Raw genomic sequence first — 15,426 nt, 5'->3', positions numbered from 1 at the left:
GGGGGGCCAGCTCGCTTTCTGTGCGTATTTGGGGGGTGTGAAGGAATGATTCTGAAACCATTCCTCGGTAGAGTTGGTGGAAGAACAGGAATAGGAATAGGAATGGGTTCTTCCCCCTCTTACCCCCCTGGACCCTAGAACCTGCAAATCCGGGGGAAAGGAATCAAACATGTTCAGGGCCAACAAACCTGCCAAGGATCAATAAGGAACCGACAGAGGAATGAATCCGAAAGAAGGAACAAGGAAACAAGGCCCCCAAGCTGATAAGGAGAGACAAGAACCACCGATAAGAGCAGCACGTGGAAAATCTGACGAGAAGCGAGAAAAAGAAAAGGTGCTCATTCCCCCAGCCAACCGTGCCGACTCACCTGGCCCTGGTCATAAATCGTCCCAAGAGGAGCAAACGGCCATGCTGCTGGCGCCAAAGCCTGCCTGCGTGGTGGTGGATTTAGATTTCTCACTCACCTCGTCCGTCACGTCTTCGTTGTGCAGGCAGACAAATCAATCCGGACTTGAGAGAATGGTGGATTGTTGAAGAAAAGTCCGACAGACATGGGAATCCTCCCCCCCAATCTACGCCCCCATGTAATTGAATAGGGTGCGTCTCCAGTCATCCAGTCTAAAGCGGAAACAGGCAGGCCGGCGACAGCATCTCCGAGACCGTTCTGGGTCGATCAAGGATCCAGGTCAGCGTCGGCGACATGGTAGCAGATGGCTCCATCGTCCGATACAAGAAGGTGGCATCTTGTCCCGACATGGCAAAACGAATGGGGGCGCATCCAAACAGTACTGTCTGTCCACGTTCTCTGCAGCAGCCTTGAAGGAGCACGTCGACAGGTGGAAAGGTAGGTCGTAAGCACTTGGAACAAACTGCCTGCAGCAGCATGGGCAGCGCAAGGATGGTATTGCAGCTTGCATCGAGGCTTGATACCCTTCTAGGTAGCACATTTCATGGCCTGATGAGAAGCACCTTTGTAGAGAAAGGGGCTGAAATATATCGCCGTCTGCTCGCGTAAAGCTACGGCTTGCTGCATGTTACCATTGTAGGGGGCCGAAAGAAGTGTCATGTTCCATTGGTGATGAGATCCGAATGGCTGCATGATGAGTTACCAGCCCAGGACGGGCATGCAAATGACATGTACTCGGTAGAGATAGATAGCCTTTGATAGCCAAAAACCCGATACACGTGGAGGTGGTTGCACGTTCATCCCGTCGCCCACAAAGTCAGGAGATGTTTAGAGATAAGCTCGGAAGCACTGGACTTTCAGCAACTTTGTCAAGGTGGTAAGGCACGTGTGAGAAGCACTGGTACCAGTACCGAGTTGGCTGTAAATGTTGGCAGAAGAAAGTTGTCGCTGATGTCAACTGCCCAGTCTGGCATTCTATCCTCTATCGTGCTAGACCCTGAACGGACCAAAAGCCGCTCATCATGAGGGGTATTGGGCTCCCTGGGCTCCTTGGAAGCTTCTGAAGATCAAGCAGTCGGGTCCAGGTGGACGGCGCCTGGGCTTGTACCATGATCGTTTGTGTGACGCGATCGATGACCAGCGCAATGAAATCAACAGGAACGGCACGTCATTGAATGATCAAAGACGTTGACCGGACCTGCTCTTGATGGGATCGATCAACCCTCATTGACCTAGAGCATACATCCGGACTGCCCGAGCGTTAAAAGATGCGCCATTTGGCGGTGCTAAAGGGCTACCAGAGCACCGGAAGGATTCCACCACACCAGCACAGACCATGGCTAAGGAGAGATAGAGGAAATGATGTGCTCGCTGTTTTTCCGGCATGCATGTCTGGACTTGCACAAACAAAAAGTGGAATGTGGAATGCATCGCTTCTGCAGCAGACGTGCAGTATGGAGTACTGTGGTATCAACACCTTCTGTAGGAATAGAAAGATGCCCCACACGTAGTGCATGATGAACGGGACGATGGAAGAATGCTGGATATGTGAAACGGCGCCCATTCGGCAGATGCAGGTTTGATGTTGCTTCATCCTTGGTTGGGAGGAGCCATATCCACTGGACCACTGCATCGAGCAGTATGGGAAACACCATATCGTCGTATCCTACAAAAGAATACTACAGCTGATCAGACCAGCCATGTCGTGGGCAAGGGGCTGGCCCCGAGTAACACCATGATATCTGCTTAGGGTTGCTGCAGGGCGATTATGATTGCCCTCCCGGTTGCTCCCCATATGCGTGAAGATGTGTAACTCCCGGGTTATTACATGGCCATGTCCTCTCCAGTGTTGGATTGATGTTGCAGCAGCACGACAAGGCCGACACCGAGGCTGGCACTGGTGGTGGTGGTAGTGGTGCAACGCAACGCATCGTTCCGTTACTGGCTGCAACACGTCAATCTATTACATCTTCAGGACCAGCCAGGTTTTAGAACGTCAAGCAGCTAGCCAGTCTGCATGGCTAGCACAGGGTACTCGTAGATAGATGCGTCTGAATCGTCTCTGGAGATCTTTCGAGACAGATGGCTGCCACTGCCCGTGGCCGCGACATCGAATCCACTTTACTGGCTGCATGCTCGAGATCTCGCTGAATGCCACTGGCTGCAGGCGCTGCTGGGTGGCTGCAGGACAGGTGGCAGGTTACTACGCCACAGAACACGAGTTGACCACAGGGATTGTGGCCAATACACTCGATCTGGTACACACGCTCCCATCGCCCGTCGAATCTCCGTGGGTAAGATCAAGATACTCGTGGAATACGAGTATTTGGGGACTTGGTGTTGGCCGCGCAATGCTCCGAGTTGTAGAGCCTGATGGCTCGGTCGGACAATGAATGTCTCGCCGACGTTGGCTCTGCAGAGCATGGCATTGGCTTGTAGCTTTTCAATAAATCCAGCCATCAAATTTCTCGAAGCAGAGTGATCTGGGACAGGCGATCACTTTTGTAAGGGATAAAGGCCCAGGATACTTTGGCAAAAACGATGATTAACAGGAGCTGGCAATTTGCCCGAGGTATAACACGGGGGTATCCTGGCATAGGCCGAAATTGTGCTTGGTCTCAGAGAGCAGGCTTCCCCAGAATTTCTGGACGCCACGAGCGGAACCTGTGGCTGCGCTAATGCGTGTTGTTCTCCATCACGCTTTGTTTCGAGACGGCGCCTTTTCGCCGTTTCGCCGACGCCAATCTGTTGTTTATCAACTGCCGCCGCAGGCGAGCCCTAATATTGCGCCAAAGGAAGGCGGGGGATGCCACTGGGAGAGGGTACCGAATGTACCTCGTAGATTATTCGTCCAGGCTTGTTCGTCAGCCTTGGTAGTCGTCGTCATCGCCGTAGACCATCGTCACAGGGCGAGAGTGAGTACTGCAGACTGCGCATGACCTGCGAAAAAATTTGGGCAGCGTGCAAATCGAGGAGAAACAGGTAGAAGCGAAGCTACAGAGCGCTATTCTGCTGCGGACTTGAGTGAGGACACATCCGCACAGCCCGTGGGCTGATGACGTGGGTAGTGGTGTTTCTCTGTCCTTCTATACTGATTGTCGAGCTTGAGATAGTCCGTCGTCCCAGGCATATCGATTGTCCTGTTGGACGCGTGCGTGTACCTGTGAACGAGGTACTCGTAGGTAGCTATTGGGAGGCGCTGCAAACTCTGTCAGAGCGAGTCATCGGGTTGACCTCGATGTACGCCACAGACATGCGACAGTTCACCAGCAACAAAAATCCGCAAATACTGCTAACTCCGGGACAAATCGTACACCTCGGCATCAAGGTACCGGCAAGTCCAGTGACAGCCAAGGCAGAGAGAAGCCACAAGACACATCATTATTCAAGAGCCTGTTGGTGGCGGGGTTGTCCTAATCAACCGAGAAGAGATATTCCGCACAGAATGACTCAGTAAATGGGTTATTGGTAAACACAAGAGGAGGTTGGGCCGTGGATTAGACAAACAAGCCAGGCCACAACAACAGACAAGAGTGAGGTTGGCTGGTGGTGGTGATGGTGATGGTGGTGGCAAAGACGCAGTTTGCGCTCGACCAGGAAAAAACTTGAAGTCGGCAAGTCGGAGGCCGGCGAAGACAACCACCGACATACCGACACTAGAAACCTTAATCTGGGGACTGGTCAAATCTGAAGCAGCCAATCACAGACTCCGCTCCCAAGACTATTCACTATGTACCTTGTTTTCCAGCATATTGGAGGACCTGGACGATCAACAGATCTAACTTGGTACTCGTTTCACTTCCTCGAAAACTACTCGACGACATTCTCGAGAACGTGGGTTCACTCTTCCCAGTTCTGGAACAGAGGTCGGGCAATTACTCCGTAGGTATCTCTAGTGCAAGTATCTACGGAAGTCCAGCAAGTCACATTCTCCGTTTGTTTTGCTTCTTGTTATGGTAGTATACCGGAAAAAGAGAACCTTGGATGGATAACGCTCCGTAACCTGTAGAGCAAGGCCCGTGGCAGATTGGGTGATGCCTGTCACCGGATGTCCCCCAGCTCATGCTCGTACGAGTAGAATGTACGGAGGGCTGTTACCCGGCTTGCCAATCGCGTCTAACAGCCGCTAATCTCTTTTGCCCTCACTGACGCAATTCAATTTGGTCTTTACAATTCATCATCCATTGAATAGAGAAGACGCCTGTGATGACATTTGAGGTGCTGTACTCGGTCCCTTGAAAGATCCAAACACCAGGGTTGCCGTAATTAGCAAGTGAGTGACAAAACACGAGCCTCGGATGGACTCTCTGTGTTTAGAGACGAGCTGCACCCGTCAGAGCATTACTCGGGAGTATGCGCAGTGGTTGCTGATCGAATGCTGATCGAGTTGCTGATCGAAGGTGCCGATCGGGGACCCCTAGAGCCCTTCTGAGGACCACGAGGGAGAGCCAAGGACCGAGAACAGCGCCTCCACCAGCCTTTCTCTGTCATTTGAACCGCTTTGACCAGGTATGACGCTTTTTCGCTCAGGTCTGGCGCAACAAATGCCCCAGCGCGTGGGCTGCGCAGCTGCGGTCTACGCGTAGGAGAGGGGAACGAGTCACCAGCCAGGTTCGCTGAGCGGATAGTGTGGTAGGTGCTGAGTTCGCTGACCGAATCGGCATGTACGAGGGAAAAAGGGACAGCGGCTGACTGGGCTGAGGAGACTTGCTACCGTCAGTCTGTTGAAGCATGCGACGTGGAAGAGCCGTGACTCGGCGAAAGGTGTTCTTTGGCGCTGGGCGGGAAGGAAGGGACTAGACCATGACCAGGCATAGTCCAGCTGCGGCTTGACGGGGTAGGCGTCGATGCATCAACAAGGGGGGGCTTTTTTTTCACTTTGAGCCGAGCATTTGGAAAGTTTGTACTCTGGACCAGGGGGCAGGGATGGAACAACAGCTGACCAGGGTCACGACGCACACAGGGTGGAACCACGGCGACTGTGGGTGCCGGTCCCCCAAAAGTTGACGCAGCCAGCCAACGGTTCCAGGTGACACGGAGCAGCCCAGAGGGGGAGAAGGGAGGAATGCTCGAGACTTGGCCGGGGCTCGCCACAGGCCACATCTTGCCTGCACAGACAGGCCATGGGCCCTAGGCCGCGCAAACAATTGTGGCGACCCTGGGATCCTGCCCATCAAGCCCCAAATGGGATGACCCTGTCGGCAAACTCCTCCGTTTCAGGTCGCCCAACCTAGATATACCATCTACCGCCCTCCACGTCCCCTACCCACGACTTTCTTATACCACACACACACACACACCTCTGTACCCATTACTCTACTGTGATCTGCCCTAGAGCGGAATACATTGTACTGTGTTGACAAAGACTTAACACAAAAAGCCTTTTGTCCACTCTTTGCTGATTAGCACAGTCCACACCACCACGACTACTACTACTACTATACCTCCACCACCTCACCACAGCTGACTGTGTCCCTCGAGAGTGATTTATTTTCGACTACACTCGAAACGACTGACTTACCTTCCTCGAATCCCTTTATACTCTTTCCTCGCTCACCTTCCGCGGGTATGGCAGACTACGACTACCCTCAATCCCCCACCATGTCACAAGACAGACATATGGGCTCGATGGCCGCAGCCCTCAGATCGAGGCTGGAGGACCTCCCTCAATTAAATATGGCAAACCTGAGCACACATTGGAAAAGAACATCTCTCGACTATCCCAACTCAGCGTCTTCGTCGCGGTCCGCATATTCATTCAGCTCAAGACTATCAGAAGACACCGACGCTACAGACCTGACTGTTACACCAACCGCCCGTTCACGCGCAAGCACATTCGACAACACAGAGAGCCTGCCTATGCCGCTTGTACCTGCGATACCCTGCAAACCTCCCTTGAGAGTGGTCCTGGGGACCGCGTCGGTGGGCTCCAACTTGTCACCACTGGCCAAAATCACCACGGTCGAGGATGCCACAAAGTTCGTCAACCTGTTCCGCTCAAGAGGCTACGCAGACATCGACACCGCTCGAGCATACCCTGTTGGTCGGGGTGGGACTTGCGAGAAGCTGTTGGGCGAAGAAGCACTCCGACTCTCGAAGTGGGCCAATGTGTCGACCAAAGTGTCGAGTTTTATGCCCGGGTCACACCGAGCCAAGAACATTGCTTTGAGCATTGACAGATCTTTGGAGGCTCTCAACACCGACGCCGTAGACATCATGTATCTACATGCCCCCGACCGAGCAACTCCATTCAAGGAGACCTGTGAGGCCATGGACAAGGCTTACCATGAAGGCAAATTTGAACGCTTCGGTCTGTCGAATTATTCTGTTGAGGAAATCGAGGAGATTGTTCGCATTTGCGAGGAGAACGGCTTCGTCAAGCCCTCGGTCTATCAAGGACAGTACAACCCCATCTGCCGAGGGGGCGAAGAGCGATTGTTTGCTGTCCTGCGCGAACACAACATTGCATTTTACGCCTACAGCCCCTCAGCTTGTGGATTTTTCTCCAACAAGGTTTCACGGGCCTCGACAAGGGATAAGAACAGCCGGTGGAACATCGCCTCGCCTCTGGGCGCCAAATACGCTGGGGATTACTTCCAGGATCCCCTTTTCGCAGCGGCAGAAATTGTCCGCCAACAAGCCAAAAAATTCGGCATCAGTGGCCACGCGGCCGCTCTCCGATGGACGACGTGGCATTCTCAGCTCGGCGCCGAGTACGGTGACGCCGTCATTGTCGGCGCCTCCAAGCTTTCCCAACTGAAAGAAAACATGGATATCCTCGAGCAAGGTCCTCTACCAGAGCCTCTCGTGGAGACCCTGAACAGTGTTTGGGAAGATGTCCGCGCCCTCGAAAAGGGTCCTCGCTTTTCCTTTGTTTAAAACATGTATCACGACCTCTTTATATTCTCTCGCGGGAAAAGGCTACGACACGCTCATGGCACAGGTTTATGGAATACACGGAAGAAAATGGGGAGTTTTCTACGGCGTTAATTTCTCCACGAACACAGAAAAAAGTCCCTCCAGTTGAGGCTCCTTTTCTCCGTCTCGGAAAGAATTTTAACCTTCTATCATGATCCCTCAAGTGCTGAGTTGGATCGATCATGTTTTTGTGGCAAACGTCTCCAGAACGACTTTGTCTGATTTCTTTTTTGTGATTGGAATGTTATCCTACATGTGTGATGATACCCCAAATGTGGCTGTATGTTATTCTGAGAACAAGCATGGAAAGAAATGTCTCTCGATCTTTACCATCTCACTATCTCACCACCGGTCTCTGGAAGACGCAGGTTTATCTATCGAATTATGGGTCAAGCTTACATGTCTCGTACTCGATATGTGAGAGAGATGCGAATATGCTCTGGAAAAAAGGGGGGGCGGCGTGTATATTCCGCCCACTTTTCTTAAGTAGCAGCAATGAGAAAAAAATCATCTATTGGACTGAAGAGAATGATTTCATGATTCTTCCAAATATGGATTTGTTTGTAATACTTGTCTCTATTCCATCCCTGGTCTCGTCGTGGTGCAAGTGCTTACATTGCGCGGCTCGCGGTACGTTTTGGAGGAGGAACGAGGATGAGGAAGTCGGTAGAGTTGGGATATGCATTCGTTACTGGCCCGATGGTCTGCTTGACAGAATGACACTGGCCCCGAGATTTGTGTCTAGTCTTCTGCGGCTGACCTCTAACCAGTCCGAAACGCAACAAAGGGGGGGTGGGGGATGAGAGGTGTGGGAGACGACGTGATGGTCGATAATGCAATAAGTGGTACGAGGAGTGAGTAGTTGTGACTCTCTATTGGCCTTTGAAGAATCACTACTACTTGGGACGGGATGGATCAGGAGCACACCAGGGCCGCAATACGAGTAAGGCAGGAAGTTGAGGAATTTTTTTTTTCCTTCCTCGACGAGATGCTGGTTAGGGCTAGCAACTCCTCGCTTGCTCGCTTGCTTGGTTCCCTCATCATCCCTCACTTTGCGCTTCCTTTCTATCCGGCTGTGGTGTGGCAATGTCGTCGCCAAACTCTCGCCTCCTCTCATTCAATCCTGCCCCGGCTGGACTGGGTGAAATCATTTTTACTCTATTGCTACCATCATCATCATCATCATCGCCCTCACCATGACCAAAGCTTGTAAAAAAAAGGCCAAAAGAGGTATAACTGATCTTACGACGACCAAGCACAACACAGCAACAGCAACAGCAAATCGGGAGCGGGGTGGCACGGATCCTTTCTCCTTGTCTGTTCTGGGCTGCCACTGACCAAAGCCGGTCAAGGAAAGGAAGGAAGGTCATGGAATTCTCTACTCCGTACCAAGTCTACCACACAAAAGGGCGCTTGTCAAATGTGTGTCAAGGGCGGCGGATCGCGGGGCAACAACCGCTGGAGAAAGTCTCCTTGTGGTCCAGTCACAGCAGAGAGAGGATGGTAGCCATCCTCTCTCTCTGTGCTAGAAGAATCCTTCGTATATCCAACGAGGAAGTGATTTGCACCCTGCAACTGACATTGGTGAGAAGGGCGATTCGCATCGAAAACTCATTGCGCCCATTCCATCCAACCTATTGTCGAGCTTGTCCACTTGCGATCGAGAGGCGTAATCAGGGCTCAAGGCCTCCCTCTTGGAAAATCGGCTCGTGTGACCAAGACCTTTTCCCATCCCCCCTCCGCAAAATCCCTCAGATCACTAGAGAGATCACTCGATGACAGGCGTGACTTTTTGGGGGAAGGACGAGGGTAAATAATGACGTGAAGAGCAGGATGTTTGACTGGTCAGGCGACTCACCAAGGCCTTTACCAAGACACACAAGAACACGCAACTCTGGGGTTACGACACACACACCCAATCTCGCTCTCTTGCTGGCCAGTGTCATTCGTCAGGTCAGCATTATTCCGACCTCCTCCTCGTGGTTTGAAGCTTACTACCAACCCGAGCAAGAACGCGGCCGACCTTAACGACTATTTGGTATTCTGTGGGTGAGGAATCGACTCCGCCCCCATCCACGTGGTTTGCGTCGTGTTGTGCCGTGTGCCTCCCGGGCAATGACTTTGCTGCATTGGGCCAGGCATGCGTCTATTGGAGCGTGTTCTGGCCTAGCCTCTCCCTCGCATGCAGCCAAGTCGTTCCAGGAGTCGATGGGAAGTTTCAGACTCCCCCTTCGGGACCGAGACGGAAGAGGGAAGACGAGGAGAGAGCTTCGGGTAATCGCCATGCTTGGTTGGAGCGAAAGAGGCTTCAAGAGGCCATGTGGAGAATAGGGCTGAGCCCCTTCGCTTACAGAGTTGGGTGATGATGCCACTTGAGGACGCTGTCAACATGGCAAAAAGTTCTACGTGTGCGTATACGAGGGTACTTTGTACCTAACTCGTCAGCCCAGTTAACCTCTGAGGCGGCTGATCTGACCATTGCCTCGATTGCTTTGGTAGGTGTGGAAGCGGGAAGGCCGAAGAACAGCGCCACCAAAGCATACGCTGCATGGCTGCTGGCGGCACGGCTGCATGGCTTTCGGCCAAGCTGGGCGTGCCTGCTCCCCTTTCCAGCATTTCCTTAGCTATTGCGTGTGGACGGGTTTGGTTCGTCCTCAGTCTTTCAGGGGCTGTTGTTGACAGGGCGAGGGCGTGCAGGGATCGGGCGCTTTCATCTCCACCAAGTTGCTTTCCCGAGTTCTTACTTCCTGCATCGGGGACATGAATTGTCTCACCGAACACGAGGACAAAAGGTCAATGGTCAAAGACCGAAAGGGACAATGGATGAATGGAGGCTGTCTGTTGTCGAAACAGAAATTAAGAAATCAGTCATGGCTGACCGAGTACCTACAATACCTGTATGTAAAACGCGGGCCTGTGAGTTGTAATCGGTATTGCCTACCCCTCGCGTGCATGCATGTCTTGTCCCTCCTTGCCTATCGCTATCACTATCGATAAAGGTATCGGTATCGATACGCTTATCGATAGGCGAGGGTTCGTACCCTGCCACCATGCTCGCCTGTACCTTGTACTGGTGTCTAGGCGCCAGGGTATCAGGGTGGGTAGGCATGCCCCTGATTCCCTGGCCCCCCCAATACTCGGTACAAGCATTCGAATCGTCCCAACGACAACATCTACTGTGTACTTACTTGACTTGGTACTTGGTTGATCCTACGAGGTACGAGGTACTCCTGCGAGTATTCTCTTCCGCACCCACCACAAGCCTCCCCGTTCCCTCCTATTTTTTTTTGTTGGGTATTATTTTCTTGTTTTTCTCACCATGGAATATAGTTGATAGTTGATGGATGATGGATGACCGCTTCTATTCCGTACGTTCTGCGACGACAATTGTACTGCATTGCATCCACATACATGGCAACCCACAACGACCACTCTACCGTCCCACATCCAAATGTGCCCATCCAGAAAATCCACAAATCCACAAAATCCATCCACCTGGAATCCATCTGAAACAGTCCCTCTAAAATCTGAGGGAATGTGGGAGCGAGGAACCACCCAAGGCAGCAAGCAAGTGGAGTGTATACAGATAACAAAATTTTTTCTTCTTGGAGGGGAGGGGAGGGGAGGGGAAGGGAAGTATACTGCTAAACTATATGCTGACGGACGGGGACCAATTATGTAGGAACCCGTCGTGTGTACCCAGTGCTACTCGCCCTCGTAGGGACGCGCAGGTGTGGGAAGGAATCTCACCCGCACCACGCCGCATCTGTGTATCCACTACGTACCTGCCGTCCATCCATCCTTCTATCATTCACCCACTTACCCATCAAGTAATGTAGGTAATCGCACGCAGGCAGGTAAGTAGGGGGATAGGCAGTAGGAAAAAAGGGGGGGGGGGGGCAAAAAGGGGCCAAAAGCGGTTGAGGCGGGCGGCTCCAGACAGGTACAGGCACACGCACAGGAACAGGCAGGCACAGTCCATACCTAATGTTCCGAAGGATCCTTGGGATTTAGCAGTACCCAGTACCAGTACCAGTACCGAGTTGGGTATGTACCCTGCGTTGCCTCCCAGCCTACCTATCACTCCTACCTAGGAAGGGAGGTATGTTACCTGTAGGTAGGTAGGTGCATGTACGGAGTATGTACCTACTAGTAGGTATGTAGACGACGATCCTTCAACTCCAGGCTGGCTGAGGTCAGAATAACGACTGCCATCACCACCATCACCACTGTGCCACTGCTCACCTACATGGTAGTAGTACCTAGTAATCACTGTGTCCTGTTTCTCGCCATGTGTCTGTGGCTGTGGGTGAATATGTCTCATTCACACACCATCTCGTCCTACCCGAGTTATTCGTATACTTACTTTTAGGTACCTACCTACCTACCTACCTACCTAATATTTAACACAAGCGCTCTGCTATTTCCGCATACATGGCAGTCACACGATAGGTAGGTTGTATTCATCCCCCCTGCGCCACAGTGATTATTTTTTTTTCTATCCCAAGGACTCGCCACGCAGTATTGGTGTGGGTATACCTACCTACCTACCTACCCACTAGCGAAGTGATATCAGGATCAGGCGTTGCCGAAAGTGGTATACACGATAATTATACCCCGTGTACTCGGTACTTATTTGGCTGCTTGCCTAGTAGACTGACTGACTTACTGACTGATTTCGCTGACTACTCACTCAGCCCGCAAGTTAGTCGTACTCGTACTCGTACTCGTAGGCTGACTTCGTTATGTACTTTTCCTGTGATGACTCAGGGATACGCCCCTCGAGATTTGGGAGAGAGTGGAATGGCAAAAAGGCAGCGAAAGGATCTACAGCGTCCGCCCGTCTACCTACCTGCCTCGTACCGAGTGAGTAGGTACATTGTCGCTAAGCGCCAGCTAATTAACGTCTTTTGTCTCATTTTGTCTCTGGGCCTTCTTTTGGGTTTCGGGAAGCAGCACCGTTGATTAGCTGGTACCTATTTCGCTGCAACGGTGAATTTGGATTTGGATATGGTTATGGTTATGGATCCGGATCTCAAAATCTTACGGGACCCAGAGAGAAAGGGGGGGTGACCTCAAGGCTCACCTATGGCAAAATCTGCGGCTTACACTTCTCACACACACACAGTGTCTCCCGTCTGGTCAGCTAGCAAGCCAGCTCGAGAGATGGATCGAAGCGCATACTCGCCTGCTGGCCTAGTCGTGCCCAGCACATACTTTGACTTGATGATGCGGAGGCGATGTGGCTGGGTCCATGGCGGCAATGACTCTGCCTATCAAGGGATTCGACGTTTCTTGCTTGCTTACCTCAGGTGTCACTCACACACACGATCTCTTCGACATGCAAAGCGCTTCTCTTCTGTCTGTCACAAAGGCTTTTGAATCTGGGGTTTGTCTGACATGTTGACATTCGATGACTGACGGTTTCTGATTGACAGGAGAATGACAGGCAGGCAGGCGGAAGGTAGGACGATGTTCATCCTCTTCCCCTAGAGGCATGGTCTATGCTATGTACGACTCGAGTCGGGATAACAGAGATGTACCGTAAGTGCATCACCCATGAGCATCACCTCTGGGCCTTGTGTCTCTCTATCGCCACCTAGACCGTCGATACCCCTATCCAAGTGCTTCAAGTGGAAGAACATGAGGCTGGGGTCCATCTCTCTGGCCGGTCTGCGTCGCCATGGCCATGTCTTCCAGTATCTCTCTATAGGGTCGAGTCGAGACATTGGTGTTTCAACCAGTGGTTCAAGAACCCCACCGCTGTCCCATTCAGTTCCATCCCGAGTGCAAATGGGGAGTGGTTTCTGTGTTGTCTGAATGTGGTCTGAGGAACTCATGTCCCATCGACATCGTGCAAGTACAAGTCCAGGTCGAGACTGACCAGGCACATACGGACGCTCAGTATGCTAGCCACCGCTGCAACGAAACCACGAGGTGGAACGGGCTCCTGGGATGCCTCGCAACTTTGAAATCCGACCACAACTGCAACTGCAACTGCTCTTCCTTTCAAACGGGGTGGCTGGTGACATATATTCCAACGTTACAGGCCAGAAGGAAAGTCACAAAAGGGGGAATTGTCTATGCAGCAGTGTTACTTCCCACATACTAACTGATGCTACTAGTATTCATCAATTAACCAGCCCGTGTCCCTTCTGCATCCTGCAGGGCTACCTACACACGATTTACGAACTCGTTGCGGTCCTTGTCCTTCTGGCCTGCACCCAGACCCTTGCGTTTCTGGTTCTGGTTCTGTTGTTGCTGTCGCTGTTTCTGCTGCTTGTGCTGCTGCGTGGCATGAGGATCGTGACACCAAAGGGGGACGAGAACAGCGAATCCGAGTTTCAACTGGATGCCAGCAGCAGCAGCAGGGTCCCCTCTGTTCATGCCGTGTTGCTCCTCAGCCTCTCTATCTCCTTGAGGTACCTGCACTTCTATGTTGTGGTCGTGTTACTCCCCAACCTCTCTCTGCGTTGTGGGTTCTGTTACATACATCCCTGCGTGCGTTTGACGAACCAACCCTCCTCCAATCTGGGGAAGGTCGTGCATGAAATGCAACAAGAGCCCCAGCCCCAAACCCAGACCGGGATAAAAGGGGCAGGTGGCACGGATCAGGTCGTCGTCATCGTCGTCGTCCGACTCCTTCTCCATCCCCTCGTGGAACTCAGAAAGTGGATCCGCAAGACGCAGGGACATCATGTCTGGTATGTACTTGCTCCATTCTTGAAGTCTGGACCGGGGACGGGCCACCAACCTTGTGTTGTGTAACAACAAGAGCCTCGGTGGGTTCTTGTGAGGATCTCAGGATGGGTGGACGGCTCGCAGCCTCATGTTGTGCGAGATATCGCCATGTCCACCCACCAGCGACAGTGCCAGTGCAGATGAACCAACCTCACCGGTCGGGTTGGAGAGGTCATGTTGTGGTACGCCATCCACGTCCTTCCTTTCCTGGCCGGTTCCGATCCCCATCATCATCCTCGTCGTCGTCAGCATCATTACCACCCTGGCTACTTACCGCCCAACATCCTTCGGCCAGCCACATACCTGCACCCGTACCACGGCGCGTGCACTTGCACCTTGCACAGTGACCGGTCTAGGTCTTCTTCGCTTCCTGCAACCGCATTGCCTCTTCGCTCGACTGAAAAGAAAAAGCCAACAGATGCCTGGGCCAAGGAGGACTCACTTACTCTGGCCCAATCCAAGCCATGCCCATCCCATCCCGACCCAGCACGAGGCCGCAAGAACCGGGTCAGTGGTTTTGTAAGTGATCAGTTAGTGCAAGGTATGCATCAACCTCTGGGGCAACGCGAGGCGAAAAAAAAGGCACGGACCCTCCGTCCACTTCCCGCAAAAGTCCCTTCGAGCAAGGAACCTCGCTCTCTTCAAACATGCACGGACAAGGTTCTTGGAGGCGAGGCTGAGAGCTCTGCCTCTTTTTGGTCTATATTGGTATGCATTGGCGGTATTTTCTGCCTTAGCCTTGAACCATCACCACTCCCCACGCCCACACTCATGTATTTGCGCGTGTGCACGTACATGTTGCCTCCATGTTACCTTTGCGTGCTTGTGCCCGTGCAGCCGTCCTGCGGTGCACAGTCCCGTCACGTCTGTGCACAACCAGCCTCGCCAGGCCAGGTCAGACTAGGCTAGCCCAGCCCAATCTAGACCAGTCCAGTCCAGTCTAGTCCAGAGTAATCAAGCCACACAGGTTTGGAGGAAGCTGGGGGTGCGGTGCCACTCTGCGACGCCATTGGGGTTTGCCGTACGGTTGGACAGGCACGCGAGGGTAAGGCTGCTAGGCAAGCAGGAAAGAAGAGGCCAGGAGACCTGAAGGCAGGAAGCAGACCGAGTCCAGAAGAAGTACTGCCTTACCACGACTGGCAGTCCAGTACACCGGCACGATGCAAGTGAATGCCTCTCTCTGCCTCTCTCTATGTGTGTGTGTTTGTGTGCGGACCGTCATTAAGCGACACGTCCTCACTACCACCATCCCTCAAAAATGAAAGCAAATAAGCCAAATCAAGCAACAGCGACTGGGGCAGTGAGAGGGTTGAGGGACAGGGCAAGGCAGGATCAGCATGGACAGTACCTGTCCCGGAAG

At 52.6% G+C, this 15,426-nt stretch overlaps 2 protein-coding genes across 2 annotated transcripts; one reads left to right on the top strand and one right to left on the bottom strand.

Annotated features, from left to right (window-relative positions):
• Positions 1 to 6,008: 6,008 nt before the first annotated feature.
• AYO20_11578 (hypothetical protein) lies at positions 6,009 to 7,286 on the top strand (the record flags this gene model as incomplete). Its single annotated transcript, XM_022649824.1, has 1 exon — positions 6,009 to 7,286. The coding sequence occupies one exon, from the start codon at positions 6,009 to 6,011 to the stop codon at positions 7,284 to 7,286; it is 1,278 nt and encodes a 425-aa protein (XP_022494207.1).
• A 6,213-nt stretch (positions 7,287 to 13,499) lies between these two features.
• Positions 13,500 to 14,021, bottom strand: AYO20_11577 (hypothetical protein; the record flags this gene model as incomplete). The annotated part of the gene is made up of 2 exons (XM_022649823.1): positions 13,500 to 13,751; positions 13,842 to 14,021. The coding sequence occupies 2 exons, from the start codon at positions 14,019 to 14,021 to the stop codon at positions 13,500 to 13,502; spliced, it is 432 nt and encodes a 143-aa protein (XP_022494206.1).
• Positions 14,022 to 15,426: the final 1,405 nt, after the last annotated feature.

This window comes from Fonsecaea nubica (genome assembly GCF_001646965.1).
Source record: "Fonsecaea nubica strain CBS 269.64 chromosome Unknown Scaff167, whole genome shotgun sequence".
Taxonomy (NCBI): domain Eukaryota; kingdom Fungi; phylum Ascomycota; class Eurotiomycetes; order Chaetothyriales; family Herpotrichiellaceae; genus Fonsecaea; species Fonsecaea nubica.
The sequence above is the reverse complement of the archived record's forward strand: the minus strand, read 5'-3'. Positions and strand labels throughout refer to the sequence as shown.